This window comes from Numida meleagris, chromosome 3 (genome assembly GCF_002078875.1).
Source record: "Numida meleagris isolate 19003 breed g44 Domestic line chromosome 3, NumMel1.0, whole genome shotgun sequence".
Taxonomy (NCBI): domain Eukaryota; kingdom Metazoa; phylum Chordata; class Aves; order Galliformes; family Numididae; genus Numida; species Numida meleagris.
Window position 1 is genome coordinate 50,880,381 of NC_034411.1, and position 15,256 is coordinate 50,895,636.

At 41.5% G+C, this 15,256-nt stretch overlaps 1 protein-coding gene across 1 annotated transcript in view; it reads left to right on the forward strand.

The window, feature by feature from the left end:
• The window catches only part of ARID1B (AT-rich interaction domain 1B), a gene marked incomplete at its 5' end in the record, with an annotated part of 320,563 nt that overhangs the window by 210,685 nt on the left and 94,622 nt on the right, over positions 1-15,256 (forward strand). Inside the window, one exon of the mRNA XM_021391989.1 lies at positions 9,372-9,615. Within this exon, the coding sequence (XP_021247664.1) occupies positions 9,372-9,615 (244 nt within the window). The remainder of the gene's footprint in view (positions 1-9,371; positions 9,616-15,256) is intronic.

The following is a 15,256-nucleotide window of genomic DNA, read 5'->3' on the forward strand; positions in this document are numbered from 1 at the left end:
TTTATACAGAGGTTTCTGAAACATAAGTTTTACCCAAGTCTGTTAAAACCATATCATCTCAAAATATCATGTTCCCTTGCAGCTCAATTATTTTGCACAATAGTGTGCCCAGCCAGTACTGAATTACTGTGAGGAGATGTGAACTCTGAAATTTGGGGTGATTAGGTAATCTGGTTCTAGCTAGTGTGTGTGAGAAAAGAGCTGAAAGTTTATTTTCTGCTTTATTACTGCCTTGGATTTCATTTCCTATCCTTTTCCCAGGTTACTTGGAAATGAAAAGGTAGGAGGGGTGAGCGAACAGCTCTTGAAGCATAATCATTTGATTTTGCTGCTATGGCCCATAAACCTCAGAAAGGAGTAAGCAGTTTGTGTACATATGGGTGTGGGCGAAGCAAAGCAGAGTCAGAATAATCACAGCCTTGTTTGTTTGTGCTTTACTGGATGTTGAACTATGCACTGCTGGAGTCGTGCTAGGCTCAAAAAAATGAAAGAAAACCCAAGAGGGAGGAGGATGAGAGAGTCCTGCATGATTCTGGAGCTTCAAATGTAGCTGAATTTATTGCAGCCAACGTTGTAGCGCTCTTATCTGCCTGGTCCCCCAATAGAACAGCATATCTGGGTTTCTTAAATAAGACTTTGTTAATTAATACTGTTCTCTGAGACAAGTCTCCTTATTCGATCTCTTACAAAACAGGTATTTCTAACATATACCGCTATTCCTGGCACATACGTTTTTCTCCTACTTTCTGCATGTGATTAAAGACAAAGAGATGGAAAGTTATTGGAGCACCTGCGTTTTCGAAGTTTAAGATGTGTCTGTGGCTTGTTTACCATCTCATGTAATTGTGGTATTTGGTTACACAGATTTGTGGGGGAGAGAGAAAAGAAGCACAATATGATGCATGTACAATCCCTAAGCTAATGGAAAAACTGTGTTTTGTAGGTCTGTATTCTCACACTAACCTGCTGGGACATCTCCTTTATCAAATCATGCCTGCTACTGAGGGTATTAGTATGCCAAATAAAAGATAAGCAGTGTAGAAGAAGAGCTTTTAAACCTTGGGTGTACCGATTCATTGGTTGGTTTTGCCCTTTATTGTGGTCCACGTATAGCTTTGGCCTGTCAGAACAACTAGTTGTCAACTTGCCTAATTTACTGTGGGAAGGAAAGATCTGTTTTCAGTGATCAGAAGGCGATTGGTTGTTGAACCAACACTTTTTCTGTTTTCCCAGCTACAGGCTCCAAATCAAGCAGTATTGTAGATGTAAACTGTTTTTAGCAGCCTGGCTGATGCTTTCTGAATGCAGTATGGGGTAATCTGAGAAGCACATATGGAAAGCCATTAACTTTTAATAGCAAGATAGGTGTGCTGAGACTCAGGAGTAAACAGTAGTAGTAAACAGTAAGGTACATTGAACTGTGTGAGGTTGTGTGGCCATAATTAAAGAGCTTCTCCTACATGAGCTACCCTTCATAGACCAGTTGAGAACTTCTGCACTGCAGTCAAGTGTAGACGTACTGCATCATAGGCATATTGTGAATTTTATCACATTTCATTTTATGGTATCCTGAAGAGATGTTTGCTTCTTGCTTGAGCTGCACCTGCAAAATCTCCACGTTTTTGAATATGTAGCCTCAGGATAGATGGCCTGTTTCTGACTGCAAGTGCACTGCCTCTCCCAAAGCATGGAAGCCAAAGTAAATGCAATAGAAGGGAGTAAGTAGTAACTTCTAGTTCATACTACTGCTGCTCCCGCTGAAGTTTTAGGTCTTTTCCACATCTACTGACCCATACATTGTTTTTGGAATGTCTCGTACTTCACTTACCCTTTTCTCCAAGTTTATATTTGTCTGTCTTGTGATTCAGTACTCCTCCTCTTGCTTACTTGTTCAGATTTCTTTCAAAACCAGTCATGAAAACAGAAAAAGTAGGCAATGTGAGAGGAAGAAGTGGGTGTGTTGTGTTTTCCTTGTGGCTTTGTGATGCTCAATTCAGTGTAGACTCCCATCAGAAACACAGCTAGAGAAGCAGACTGAACTGACCAGCAGTGAGTTGTCTTATGGCTGTGCAAATTCTAAGCCTACTGCAGAAAGGAAAGAGGAGGGTTGTCTCCAAAATATTAAGTTCCCAAGAGCTTGAAAGGTTCTAGACTAATGCATGTTTACCTTCAGTCTTCTTCCGTTCTGTTTTATGCTGCTGATTTAGTCTATCTTCTCCCCAGGGAAGTAGTACATGGTCTGGCAGATAGTTGTATTCAAAGAGGTCCAAAAAAAGGAAGGTCGTTTGTCTTATTTCATTGCTCTCTAAATGAGAAAACTTAGCTTTAGTGAAAGTGATTTCACATTTGTGTTATCTTTATTATTGACACCGAGGAAACTGAATGAGTAGTAGTGTGAGTATGACTAGATTTTCTTCGGTTGCTGTTACACAAATACAACTTTTCTTTCCTAGACTTGGGGGCAATTTCTTGTGTTTTCCATTGATTTGGTTGTTTTAAATGCTGATAATTTATTTGCTGTAGCTGCAAGAGTTGTTGGCGGAGAATTTTTCTTTGCTACAGTGCCGAGGAAACAAATAGCTCCTCAGGGTTCCTGGCTTTCTGTTTTTTAAATTTTATTCCCAGAAATTCTACGTGCTAAGCATTCTGCTTCAGAGGTAAACAGTGAAGTTTGTATCCTGAGAGATGCAGTATTGCTGTTTTCCTGTTCTGGAGATTTACTGTTTACTTCTGATATAAAAAAGTATTGTTGCCACACAAGCTGCATGTCTTACCTGTTTACAGTCCTAGCTAGACTTTGTCAATTTGCTCTGATAGCACATGGGTCATTAGTATTTATTGTTTTATGCACGGGAGTTGATGTTAGCAAAGTATCAACTTTTTTATGCCATTAGGAGATTTCTTGATGCAGCTGGAGATGCGGGACTCCCCATTAACTGTCAGGAAATTACAGACCACGTAATGACAGGCATTCAACGGTGTCAGCGAGGAGCGGAGCTGCTGATGTTTTCACGTGTTTTTTGAGGCTACTGGGTCAGTTTTGAATTTCTAATTCCCCTAAGTTGTTTCTGCTGCAGAGCTCTTGTCTGGACAAGCAAGTCAGATTCCCATTGTGGAGCGAGTGCAAGCACAGAAGTATGGCTGTATCTGTCTTATCAACTTCTAATCTTGTGTCTAACAGACATGGTTTTATCTGATTAGATTGCTGTGATGTGGTACTTGATCGATTTGTATGCTGGAACCACAAGGATATAAACCAGTCATGTGTCATCTGAAAAAATTGAGAGAAATTATCTATCAATACAGTTTAAAATAGCTTAAAATACACAAACGTAGTCTTTGTCCTGAAAGTGCAGTGTTATGCTAGGATTAATTCCTAAAAAAAAGAAAAAAAAAGTGATTTTTTGAAATCTTAACGCTCTTCCTAAAAACACTGTTTTCTGTACAGCTTTAATCAGAATTTTTTAAGGCTGAGAATTAATTTCATATCCAAATGAAAAGTAAGAACTGTCCAAGGCAGTCACTTGCGTAGTGATTAGCGAAGTGATTAGTGAGCTGTGACTTGAATCTGGTTTTTCAGGTTGTCTTTTTGTGGATAATTTCTTGAATACTGATGTGATTCCAGAATCCCACAGGTTGAAAAGACAGAAGGCAGAGCACTGGCACTGCATTATTTGCTTATGCTTTTTCTCAGTCACTTAAGTGAATACCGGGCTTTTGCAAAAAAAGATTTTGCATCCTGGGGGACTTGCGGTGTCATTTCTCAGAGCAGTTATTGGGTGCTGATAGGAGCCCCTTCCACACACATTACTACCTGGGATGTTTTAAAGAAGCATCTGAGGTCCTTTCCTTACCCATGTCTCGTTAAACACGAATGTTAAGAGGATGTGCATGAAGCAGGACTGCCGTGCCTGGCTGAGGTCTGCAACGTCCTGGTGTGGGAAGAGGCAGCGGGGGCTGCTGGGCGCAGAGGGGTTTCCCTGGTGCCCCCCATGGGCCTGGTGCCTGCGCCTCCTCCCAGTGGCGTGGGATATGGAGGCTGTTAGCTTGCTGCCATCTAGACAATGTGACCAGGAGGGCCTTTGGAAGGCTTCTTGAAACATGCTATTATAGGCTGCTTTGTGATGAAAAGAGGTCTTACAAATATCTTCAAATTTAAGCAGCGCTATTGTGGGATTTTTCTTTGTGTGCGGGTGTGTGTTTGTCAGCCAAATCATTTGTTCAAAGTTAATCTCAATTACAGAGCGTATTGTTCATAATCCCCCACGGTCCCGAAACAATAGCAGAGTGGATGTCTACTTGAATGTATGTTTACATACTTAAATGTAAAATATGTTGGTGTGTATATATAATTTCACTTTCAAAGTGGTGATTCATTTTGAGGAGATGGATATTTCCTGCGGGACTCTGTCTCGTAAGCAGTACCGTCCTCCATCCTAACAATCCTGCATGGAGGCCGGAGCCAGGTGGCAGCGGCTCTGACCCCGCAGGCAGCCCTCTGGTGCAGCTTTGCACTGGGATGTGTGTTGCTAAAGCTGAGGGCCGGTGGGCTGTGGTCCCCAGCTTCTTTGAGACCAGAGGGGCTGTGCATCGTACATGTGGTATCTGCAGAACACCTCGGCTTTCCTTCTGCTCCCCAAGCATAAAGAGACTGGTAGGCAGTAGCCGGGAAGTTGTGGTAATTCCCGGGTTGTACACGCTGTGTAGAAGTCCCCAAACCGTAGCAACCTGTCAGTGAATTTAGCTGTCATTTAGCAACATAGGACCTTACTTAGTGAGGTGCTGGATGTCTGCTGGACCTGTTGTACGCTTCTCTGTTTTGCTGACATCACAGAAGGTTCTCATCATTTTTCTGCTGTAGGTATCAAGCTGGGGATTCCTTTAGTAAAGTCTCATTTATGTTTTATGGCTGCTGGGACACTCTTGAGCAAAACCAGCAGCTGCACAAGGTGTTTGCAGTGTACATTTTTGCTTCACAGTGAGTGCTCTGATCCTGTCGCACTGTGTAAAATTGTGGTGTTGTTAGCAAGTTACTGTAGTCTTCTTTTTGCTGTTTATTGAATCTGAGAGTATTTCTTGGGTAAGTTATTGTATTGCTTTATTATGTGGAACTCTCTGTGTTTTTCCTTGCACTCTCTTTGTCAGTAACTTTGGGTTTCATGACTTTGTGCAGTTAACTTCCTTCTACTCCTCACTGGCTGCGCTGCAGTGGTAAATTGGTGTGCTGTTCCGAGTGGCTGTCTTGTCAGGCTGATAACATCACACCACCAGGAAGGCATAACATTATAATCCTGAGCACAATGTGATCCTGTTCATTTTAGTTCTTGTACTTGTCACAAGGACAAGAATAAAGGTTGTGCATGGGTGGAAGGTGAGGCTAGAAGTGAAGATAGAGGAAGATAAAACACTTAACTGAAAGAGAGAAGTCCTGCGCTGGGACATCTCGGTTTCTAATCAAAGTATTATTTAGAAATGAACTTTGAAAGCTAGTTGGGATGTCCTGAATAATACAGGAAGTAACACTGACTGAGAATACAGAATGTTGATAAGGGTTCATGACAGAGCAGAGAAAAAAATATGTCCTCTATTTTTCCTTAGATTTGGTATCACGTTTGAAAATACAGTCATATCAACAGGCAAGAGTGCTGAGATTATTCTACAAGAAATAGGTCTGTATAACAAGAGGTTTCTGGTAATTCTCAACTTGCTACATTTTACTCAAAGAAACGAGTGCTTTCCAGATAGAACCACTGAAAAGAGGCAAAATTTAAGACGTGCCTTAAGGTATGGGGACTTCTGCCCCTTAAAAGAATCCCTGCAATTACCTAACCTGCCAGCTTTCCAACAAGATAAATGGAGGCACTGTAGCTTGAAGGTGCCTTGGTTTGAATGAGATGCAATAAGTAAGGTCTCTCTGTTCTTTACAGGAATCATAGATCTGATAGTACTTATAAAAGAAGAATAGAGTTGGTGCCCTGCTGACTAAATTGTCCTCTAGAGGAGTATTAGTTACAGAGCTTCTTTGTTAACTAGGCTGTATGCTTAAACCACTGTGAATTTCTCTTATTAGCAGGCTTTTTAATAGCTTTACATATGGATATGCTAAGTAAATTCAGGTATATCCATATAATTTATGCATACGATGTGTACGTGTACAATATCTTCTAAATAAATAAAAACTTGTGAAGTGGAAATCGCAGGATTTCGTTGCTGTTCTGCTACAATGAAGAAAAACGCAAGCATTAAAATGCTGATAATAGGAGAACAGTAAGCCAACTTCTGCTCTTTCGGTCTGGGTGCTTCCCGTAAAGACTTTCTTCTTCTTCTCTTCAATTTTCCAATTAGCTTTTGTGGATAACAGAGGTGTTTCTAAAGCCTTTGTACGCTGGAAATCTCCCAGTTGCTCACCTGCTCATACTTCCACCTTCAAAGATGAATAAGTCCATGAAGTGCATGTTAGTAAAAAATACACAATAATGTTTTGCAAACCACCCTGGTTTGCAAATCACCCTGAATGGCTGATAATTCTCATTTAGCCCATAGCAACACAAAGTAAATGTAGTGCGTGTAGCCCGGGCACCTGCATGGACAGCAGACTTTCTGTGCAGTCCTGGGAGCAACCTTATTATCAGCTGTCACAGCTGATGTGATCGATACCGTTGCTATGATAACCTCCTCGGCAGAGGAGCTGGATGGATGGCCGTGTTGGTGTGCGCTCCTCAGCCTCAAAAGGACATCCCGTGCGGCACAGTGGGGCCTCTGTTCATTGCAGGAGGGTGGCACAGCCCCGTGCTGGCGTCCTGTGAGCTTCCTTCTTTCTTTCTTTCTTTTCTGCTTTTATGAATGAGTTGCGTCAGGTTCGCGAGGAAATCCCTTGAAGGCATGCACTTGAGGAAACGCCTGGGATGTGTCAGTCACTCCACCCCCACGGGAGATTAGCAAAATGAGAAGTCATAATGCGACCTGATGGAAAAATGAACTTGGTTCTTGTCCCTGCGTTCTTCCACGCACGGGCTCAGCATGCCGGGGAGGTGCTGGGGGGAACTGTCAAGTTGTGCCTTGATCTCTGAACAACCGATAATTTCATCACGGGCGCAACTGGCTGGTTCACCGTGTTTCTCCTTTTGGTTTGTTTGTTTTTCAAGTACGTTGCGGCTTACCGAAGCAAATGAAAGCTTTAATCCAAACACCATTTAAAAAACTTGGTTATTCTAAACACAGAGCCGTGTCTTTTCTATATCTTTTATCAGTTGGGTGCCCATCTACCTTTTTACACAGAATTTGTATTCATTTTGAATAGGCTCTTTTCTGCTGCATTCGGCTTTCGGGGTTTGATTTTATGCTGTTCAGCAGCGTTTGTTTTATCAGCACTTCCTGCAGCATTCGTTACACATTACAACAGCAGAGATTTGATTCCATTTAAAAGAATACCGTATGATGTATGGAAAAGCAGTAATTGCTTACCTGTTTGTCAGATGCATTCTACTGTGAACATTTCTGGCGTTACTCTGTGTAGTATCAAGCAGTGTTATTTGTTGTTTACATTTTCTACAATAAATAGTTTCAAAAAAGAAACAATGAAAATAGTTTATTGCCAGCATCACATCACAATTAAATTTCCATTTATAGGGATTTGGATCTATTCTCCAGTGAATGCTGAGTTCACACATAAATTAAGTTTGAAAACTTCAGTCTTTGTTTCCCATATGCCTAATGAAATACAAATACAATTTTGTGCTTGTCAGAAAAAAAAAAAACAACAAAAAACCACCAAAATTAACCTGTGGTGAGAGTTGTGCCTGGAGTATTGTGTTTAATGCACATTTGGGAATAAGGGCTGTGAGGTGTCCTGCAGAGAGCTAAGTTGGGCCAGTTATATTTCCGTACACCTTTATGCATGTGGGGGAATAACACGTAACATTGTAGGTGGCTTTTCATGAATGTTACTGGCGCTTAACGTGCTAATCCTACTATTTCCGTGCCTTGGAAGACTGGCCGTCTCTCAGGGGAGGCTAGCTGTGAGCCTCTTGTGATGGAGATCAGGCAGCATTCTTACTCTGAATACACCACTTTGAATTTTGTCCAAGTTCTGCAATTTCTAAAAATAACTTTATTTTTGTTATGAAAATTAGACAGCAGTTAGTCCTTGCTTCTTGAGCTCTTTGCCCAGGCAAAGCCCAGCTGTCTTTGTGTTCCTCGGATGCCTGGCCCCGTTGTCTCCCGAGGAACTGCTGGCATGAGTCAGACAAATGAAATCACTGTCAAGCAGAGTAGCATGCTCTGTGTCATCCCAATTATTTGAAGCCCCAAAGGTCAATTCATGACTTGTTTTATATGTGAAATAGCTCTCTGCCTTAATTCACTAATAGAAATAGCAGTGTGCTCCTTGGCTTGCATCTTGCCAAATAGTGACGGAAGCACAGCTCCCTCTCGCTTTTCTGTTAGCATGTGGTGCTCTTGTCATGCTTAGAAATTAACATTTTTTCCTGAAAGTTAGAGGACGCGTCACAACATTCCTGTTTTTTCACATCCGATTTTACAATGATTTAAAACCAAACTACTCCCTCAGTTCCAAACATTGGTGTAACTGTAGCTTCTTCGGATATGCCCGGCAACTTGTAGTTAGAATTTGGAAGTGTGTTGACCAGTGGAGGAAATTCCTCATTGAAAACGTGGGAAATGCAGCAGTTTTGAAGTGAAATGGGGCAGCTGTTTTGCAGTGTACTCAGATAAAATTGAAGAGAAACTGAACTGGATGCTGGTCAAACTGGTTTTGGATGGAAATACAGAAGCAGCCTTCCGTACTCCCAGGTGGCCGATGGGTTCTGGATTGCTGCTGAGGGCAGGGCCTTGTTGTTCTCCCTCTTCTGCAAGGTGAAGGAGCTGAACACGAGCATTATGAGGGCTGCGTATTTTAAGCCTTTCTTCTGTCATTTTGATGGGTTTAAAGAGCGAAGTGCATAAGCTGTGATTCTAACGGGAACAAACCCAAACATGAAATACTGTGTGGAAGTGAAATTGATAACTCATTTTTATTAGCTTTCATATGCTCAGACAGAATTTGTGGGATTAATTTTGAAAGCTTAATCCAGATGGAAAAGGTTAAATTCAGTGATGAGGGAATTTGATTCCAATTCATTTGTTACCGTTGCTTGTTCTTTTTCTCAAAAGAATTAGAGATTAAGTGGAGAACTGTGCATACTATCCTCATTTACTGCCATCGTTTAACAACATGAACCAGAGCTAAAGAAAACCTCTTAGTTATGTGCTCTAGTAAGTAAAGAAGTGGATGTGGTCACCATGCCAGTTTTTATGCCTTATGGCTCATGTATTAGTTCTTGCAACTAACGTTCTTTTTCCTTTTTCCTCAGGATTTGTCTGGATCCATTGATGATTTGCCGACTGGAACTGAAGCAACACTGAGCTCAGCTGTTAGCGCATCAGGCTCTACAAGCAGCCAAGGGGAGCAGAGCAACCCTGCACAGTCTCCATTCTCCCCTCATGCATCACCACATCTCTCTGGCATCCCCGGGGGCCCATCGCCTTCCCCTGTAGGCTCTCCTGTTGGAAGCAACCAGTCTAGATCTGGTCCCATTTCTCCAGCAAGTATTCCAGGTAAGCTTGTTCCAACAAATAAAATTAATAGATTTATGTATTAAAAATACTTCTAGATTGGTAATTCATAATTCTAGCAGAATTCTAAGTTTTTAGTGTCTTCTTCTCTTAAGAAATGCATAAATAAAGCAAAGATAATTTCAGCTTCCAAGTCCTCAGAGCTCTCAAAATTCTGAACTTGACTCCACGAGTGTATTTGTTAAATGTCTTTTTCGTGGCCCAGTTCAGACAACTAATCCTAATTTTTGTGTTTGGTTCGTGTACCATCTATCTATCACATATTTACAGGATCTGTTTTTTTATTTTACTATGGTTTTTTGTTGTCTTTGGCTCATGGAGTTGTATGGTGACTTGTGACCCTTAGTATGAGGCGTAGGTTTTTCAACTCTATGTTGTAAAAATGAAATTTGGGAAACGAGTTCAAAATTTCTTATGAGACCTTAATTAACATTTGCAAAGTTCAACGCATTACTAGAATCCAGCCCCAGTAGTAGAATTTGAAACGACAGTGTTACGTTTGCCACTCGCTCTCCTTTGACACATTGTGTTGGTACAGTAACATCCATGTATATTCCGAAATTTGTGAAAATCTTTTAAGGTACTCAGAAGAAAAAAAAGAAAGGATATTTGGTATTTCACATCAGTTTGTTCTCTTTCTGATGCTCAATTATTTTATTGTTTTCTGACATTTTGAATGCTAAAGAAACTCTCCCAGTAGTTGGACAGCACTGGCATTGCTCTGAGGTGACATCAGTTGCTGACAAAAACACAACAAATCAGTGTAAAGCTCGGTTAAAAGAAAGAGACTTTGCAACATCTTGTTGTTAGATGTGCTGTAGACCAAATGCAAGTTAAGATGCAGTGAGCAGTATGCGTTTTGGTATTCCATACAAAGGTTAAGCCAGGGAAACGTACATGCCTATCTGTATGCAGAGGTCAAACTATGTAAGCAAAGGTGAGTAAGCTCAGTGCACTGGTGCAGGTTGCATCTGAAATGAGTGTGTCAAGCCCTGATGCTGTATGTGTACCCCACAGTCATTTATTTTTCCCTCCAGCCTCTCTAGCTGGCAGCATATACTCAGGTGGGGCATGAACAGCGGGAAAAGTGACAAGACAGAAGCCTCTGCATTGCAGGCAGGATGGTGACCTTGTATTTGCTGCGCATCTCCCACTGCGCAGTGTAGAAACCTTTTCCTGTTGTTAAGTCAAACAGTCCACCTAGCTGGAAAGGTAACGGTTCCCACAGTCTGAGCCAATCCTTGCGCTTCACAATCAGGACCCAATTTGGTGGCTTTACAGGAAATCTTGACTTCCTTCCTGTCTTGTCTTCGTTTGTAAACTAAAGTTCTGATTTCTTGGAGAACTCTTGGCTTGGTTTAGTTTTGATTATCTCTGAACAGTCAGGTTTGAGCAAATAAATTGACTGATATTTTAGCTGCCTGATTGCTGGCTAGAGGAACAGTGTCGTGAAGTTGAAAAAAGCTTTATTGTAACCAGAACAGATAACTGTGTGAGCAGGATGATTTGTAGGGAAAAGTAATAACTTTTATCAAACCAGTTAATTTCTCTGGGGTAAAAGTAGAAGAGGTGTGGGCTGAAAGGTCAGAGTCAGTCACTTCAGCTGAGCCCGAGCACTTGTTTTTGTTTTTGACCTAATGAAAAGTGTTAGCTCTTCATAGAAACTGTGTCACCATTTTGAATGCAAATTTTCTGGTCTGCTGTGGTAACAAAAAAGACGTCTTACTCAGGAGGTGTTTTTATGAATGGCACTACATCAAAATAGCCTGCCACTGATTCCCTGGCTTGGGCAAACTCCCTCTTTCTCTAGTTGTTTTGATAAAGGTGAGCCCTCAGGTGTGAGCTAATGCACTGCTCTCTTCTGAGGAAAACCAGGCCCTTGCATTAGCTCTGCTGCTGCTGTTGCTTTTCTCAAGCTACAAAATGGAATGAGTAAAACTGCTATTTAAAACCCACTGACTAGTGGGACGCTGCTGGATGCTCGGGTTTCCAGGCCATGCGAACTCCACTGTGCTCATCGTTCTCCCCATTCACCTAGCTGCTTTCCCACCATTGTGCTTCATTACTAGGATTTTATAGGCTTCTTCATCTGCCGTATTCACAGGACGCTGGCAAAAAGTAATGCAGAGCTTGTTTGCGTTTCTCTGGCTGCTTGCAGTGTTCAGGTTGTGGCTGTTTTTAAACATACATTGTGTAGTCTAGCGTCTTTCCTTCAATAATTTTGTTCACTCCTATTTTCCTCTTTCTTCTCACCCTACCCTTGTTTGTTCTGACCTCATTCCTCTCCTATTACCTCCTGCAATGTTGTGCCACAGATTCTCCATGTGACATAGATTGGCTCTTTCAATCATTCTCTCTCCAGCAAGTCATTGTAAAATGAGCAGCTGTTGTGTTGCTGATAGCTATGGCTAGGGAAAGCCAAAATGTTGCAGGGGGTTCTTGGGGGGGAAAGGCCGTTAAAATAAAGGTGTTGCTTTCCCAGGGTTTACTGGAAGAGAAGCATCCTTTTCCTGATGCCTCCTTCACTGCAACAAAATTGACAACTAATTTAACATCAAAAGGGCAGGAAAACAGACAGCCCCCTATTAAACCTCCCAAATGGCTGATTCGGTTCCACTGCCTGTTTAAGCTGCTTCCCCACCCCACTGCAAATCTGTCTTGCCGTCTTGCTTTCTGTCACACATTGTGAATTTCATGGGAATGGACTGGCACAGGCAACACTGGCATTGGCACATCCCTAGCTCAGTGGGCATTTCCTTCCTGTACTCTTTGAAATACTGGACAGATATTTCGTGCGGTAAGTGGCACACATATACAGCCTTTGTCTCCATTCACATTACTAGAATAGATCGGGGAGATTAATCCTTAAGAGCAGAAAAAGCAACTTTGGCATGTTTTGTTTTGAGAGGGTTTTATCTCAAAAGGGTTAACGCTTCTCTTTCAGACACACTTTTGTTACAGAACTGAAATCTTACTCTTTTACAGTTTTTAAAGACGTAAAATGGTATTCTGATGTCCTAATAAGTGAATCACTATTCTACTTTGCCAGAATTCCCGATCTCTTTATTTTGTAGCCATCTTCATAATTAGGGTTCATGTTCCAAAAAATGAGATGCGATGCACTGCACTGCTTTAGGTCTTGAGCCGTGCCTCATTCAGCCCTAAACCATTAGTGGAAGCTGACACAGCACATCATCAAAATGCACTGCTGTTGCCAGAAGACCTACTGGATGTTAATTTCAGATCTTTTTTTTTTTTTTTTTAGCTTCCTGCCCAACCATTCCGGTTTACCAACAAAGCAAAAATGTAAATACACTAAACTCCACTTTTTCCCCCTCCCACCTCCCTAGTTTTGATCTCGGTGGCCAAAGGCTTTTGTCAGCTCTTTCTCCCTTGCCATGTAAGCAGCAAAAATTTTTAATATTAAAAGAGTTGTGTTGAAGATTGCTGATAAGCCAGGGATCCCTTAGCATGTGATGGATGAGCAGATTTTGTATGAGTTAATAGATTATATTATTTTTAAACCTCTGCAGTAATTTTTATTTGTATAGAAAATAAAAGTATGCTATACAATAATAAATAGCAAATGCTGTATTTACAAATTACTATGTAAAAGTATTTTTTCACTTACATCAGTATTTTGGCATGCACTGTTAATATATTTTACATTACTTTCTGAACAAACAAGCTTATTTTCACTCTGTTAAGCATAAGCTGCACTGTAGTTTTCAGTGTTACAATTACATCGATGTCTTCTTTCATAAAGGAGCCTAAATACAGCTGGAGTTAGAATTTTCAGGAAGAAATCCATGTGTGGGTACTCTTACTTAGGGATGCCATTGTCTGTCTTTCTGATTTATGCTGACCAGTGGTCAGCACCGTCCTCGGATTAAGATTACCCCAGGTCTGTAAATCTGGTAATTATATGAGGCAGTGGGTGTGTTCCACTCTGTGATCATCTCTGCTCTCTGCAAACCAGGGGTCTTCCCTTCCTAAAGTGGTCAGCATTACAATAGCACTACAGGAAAAAAGGGGGGAAAAGGGAGATGGGGGTGCCCAGCAAGTGCTGCAATAAGAATTCTTCCTTCAGTGTACATGTAAGTCAGTATGTGGGCAGGCTAATGAAGTAAACAGTGACAGAAGAAAAAAAAAAAAACTGAGTAATGGTTAATCTATCGTAGTCTTAAAGTTAGTGCCAAAATTGGAGTGGGGTAGTGGTTTATTTCATGCTATATAAAAGGAGAAATCATATATTTGTACTGTTTGCAGAAATGGCTGCAGCAAGACAAGCTGATGATACTGATTGTGCTTTAAACAAGAATTTGGAAAATATTTTCTTGGCATGGGGCTATTCCACATGCTTGCTCCATTGACCGCCACCACTGGTATATTACAGGGCATGGACCCTATTCAAGCATCGAGGGAGAGAATAGTACCGTACAAAAGTGAATTTGTAATGCTCTATTCTTTGCTGAAGTTTTACAGATACCTCCACATAATTGCAAAACAAGAAAGAGGATTATATCCTTTTGAAATGGACATGGTCCCCCTGTCTAGAAAGATTATTTTAACACATACATCAATATTTTCCCCCTCGGCTTTTCCGGAGGCAAAAACCTTGCAACAAGCTGTTGCAAGGAAGATGCATGCTGTTCGCTGGCATCCACACCAGAAAAAATACAAAACACAAAATGCCATTGACGTAGCTGTGTTCTTAATCGCTGCTGCTGCACAAAATATCTGTTCAGCAGTTTTGGAAATCTAGAATGCTTACGGATGAAATACATGAATGTTTCACTTAACAGTCACTTAAACCTCTTGAAGAGTTTGAACATTCTGAGTTTTTCTTTATTTTAAGAAGAAGTAAAATAGGTAAATTGTAGGCTCTCTTTCTGGAGGCATTGATTCTGAGATATGTAGCAGCTGACCTATGTTGCCTATTAGAAGTCACCCTTGGTTACCACTAATTAACAGTCTGTTGTCCCAAGACATCTTGAAATAAGCAGACAGTCTCAGTCAAGATTCCTGAGGAGAGCCCGTGCTCCAGAAAGCACTGTGAGAGCTGCTCTCCTGCCGCAGCCTGGCCAGAGAGATCAGGGAGGGAGGGGGCCCTCTCTGCAGAGGTGCTCTTCCTAGAACAGGTGCAGGAAATGAAATGAGACACAGACATGCTGTTCAGGTTCCTCCTGTTGTATTTTCCTTACGACAGAGGGTTTCGTATTCCAGAACCACCAACCTGCTGTTTTTCATCATCTCTGATTAAGCTTCAGATACAAAAGGAACAAACAAAAATAGCACCAAACCCAGTATGCCCTGGGTGGTGGTTTTTTGGGGTAGTTTTTATTTTTGAGTTTGTGATGATTTCATTTGCTTATTAGCCAGTTTATCAACGTTTGTATTTCATAGTCAGACATTTCGGTATTGGGTTTTAATTGCTGTGCAAGAGAGTGGTGATGAACCAAGGCCCCAGTGACCAATCATCCTGCAGGCCTACAGAGCACAGCATCCAGCACCCTACAAACCCTTCACGTGAACGTGCCCCAGAGGGACGCATGTCCCATGGCCGTGCTTTGTCCCCTGCACTGTTTGTCTCCCCTTGCCCCTGCTGGGGCTGTTTCCACCA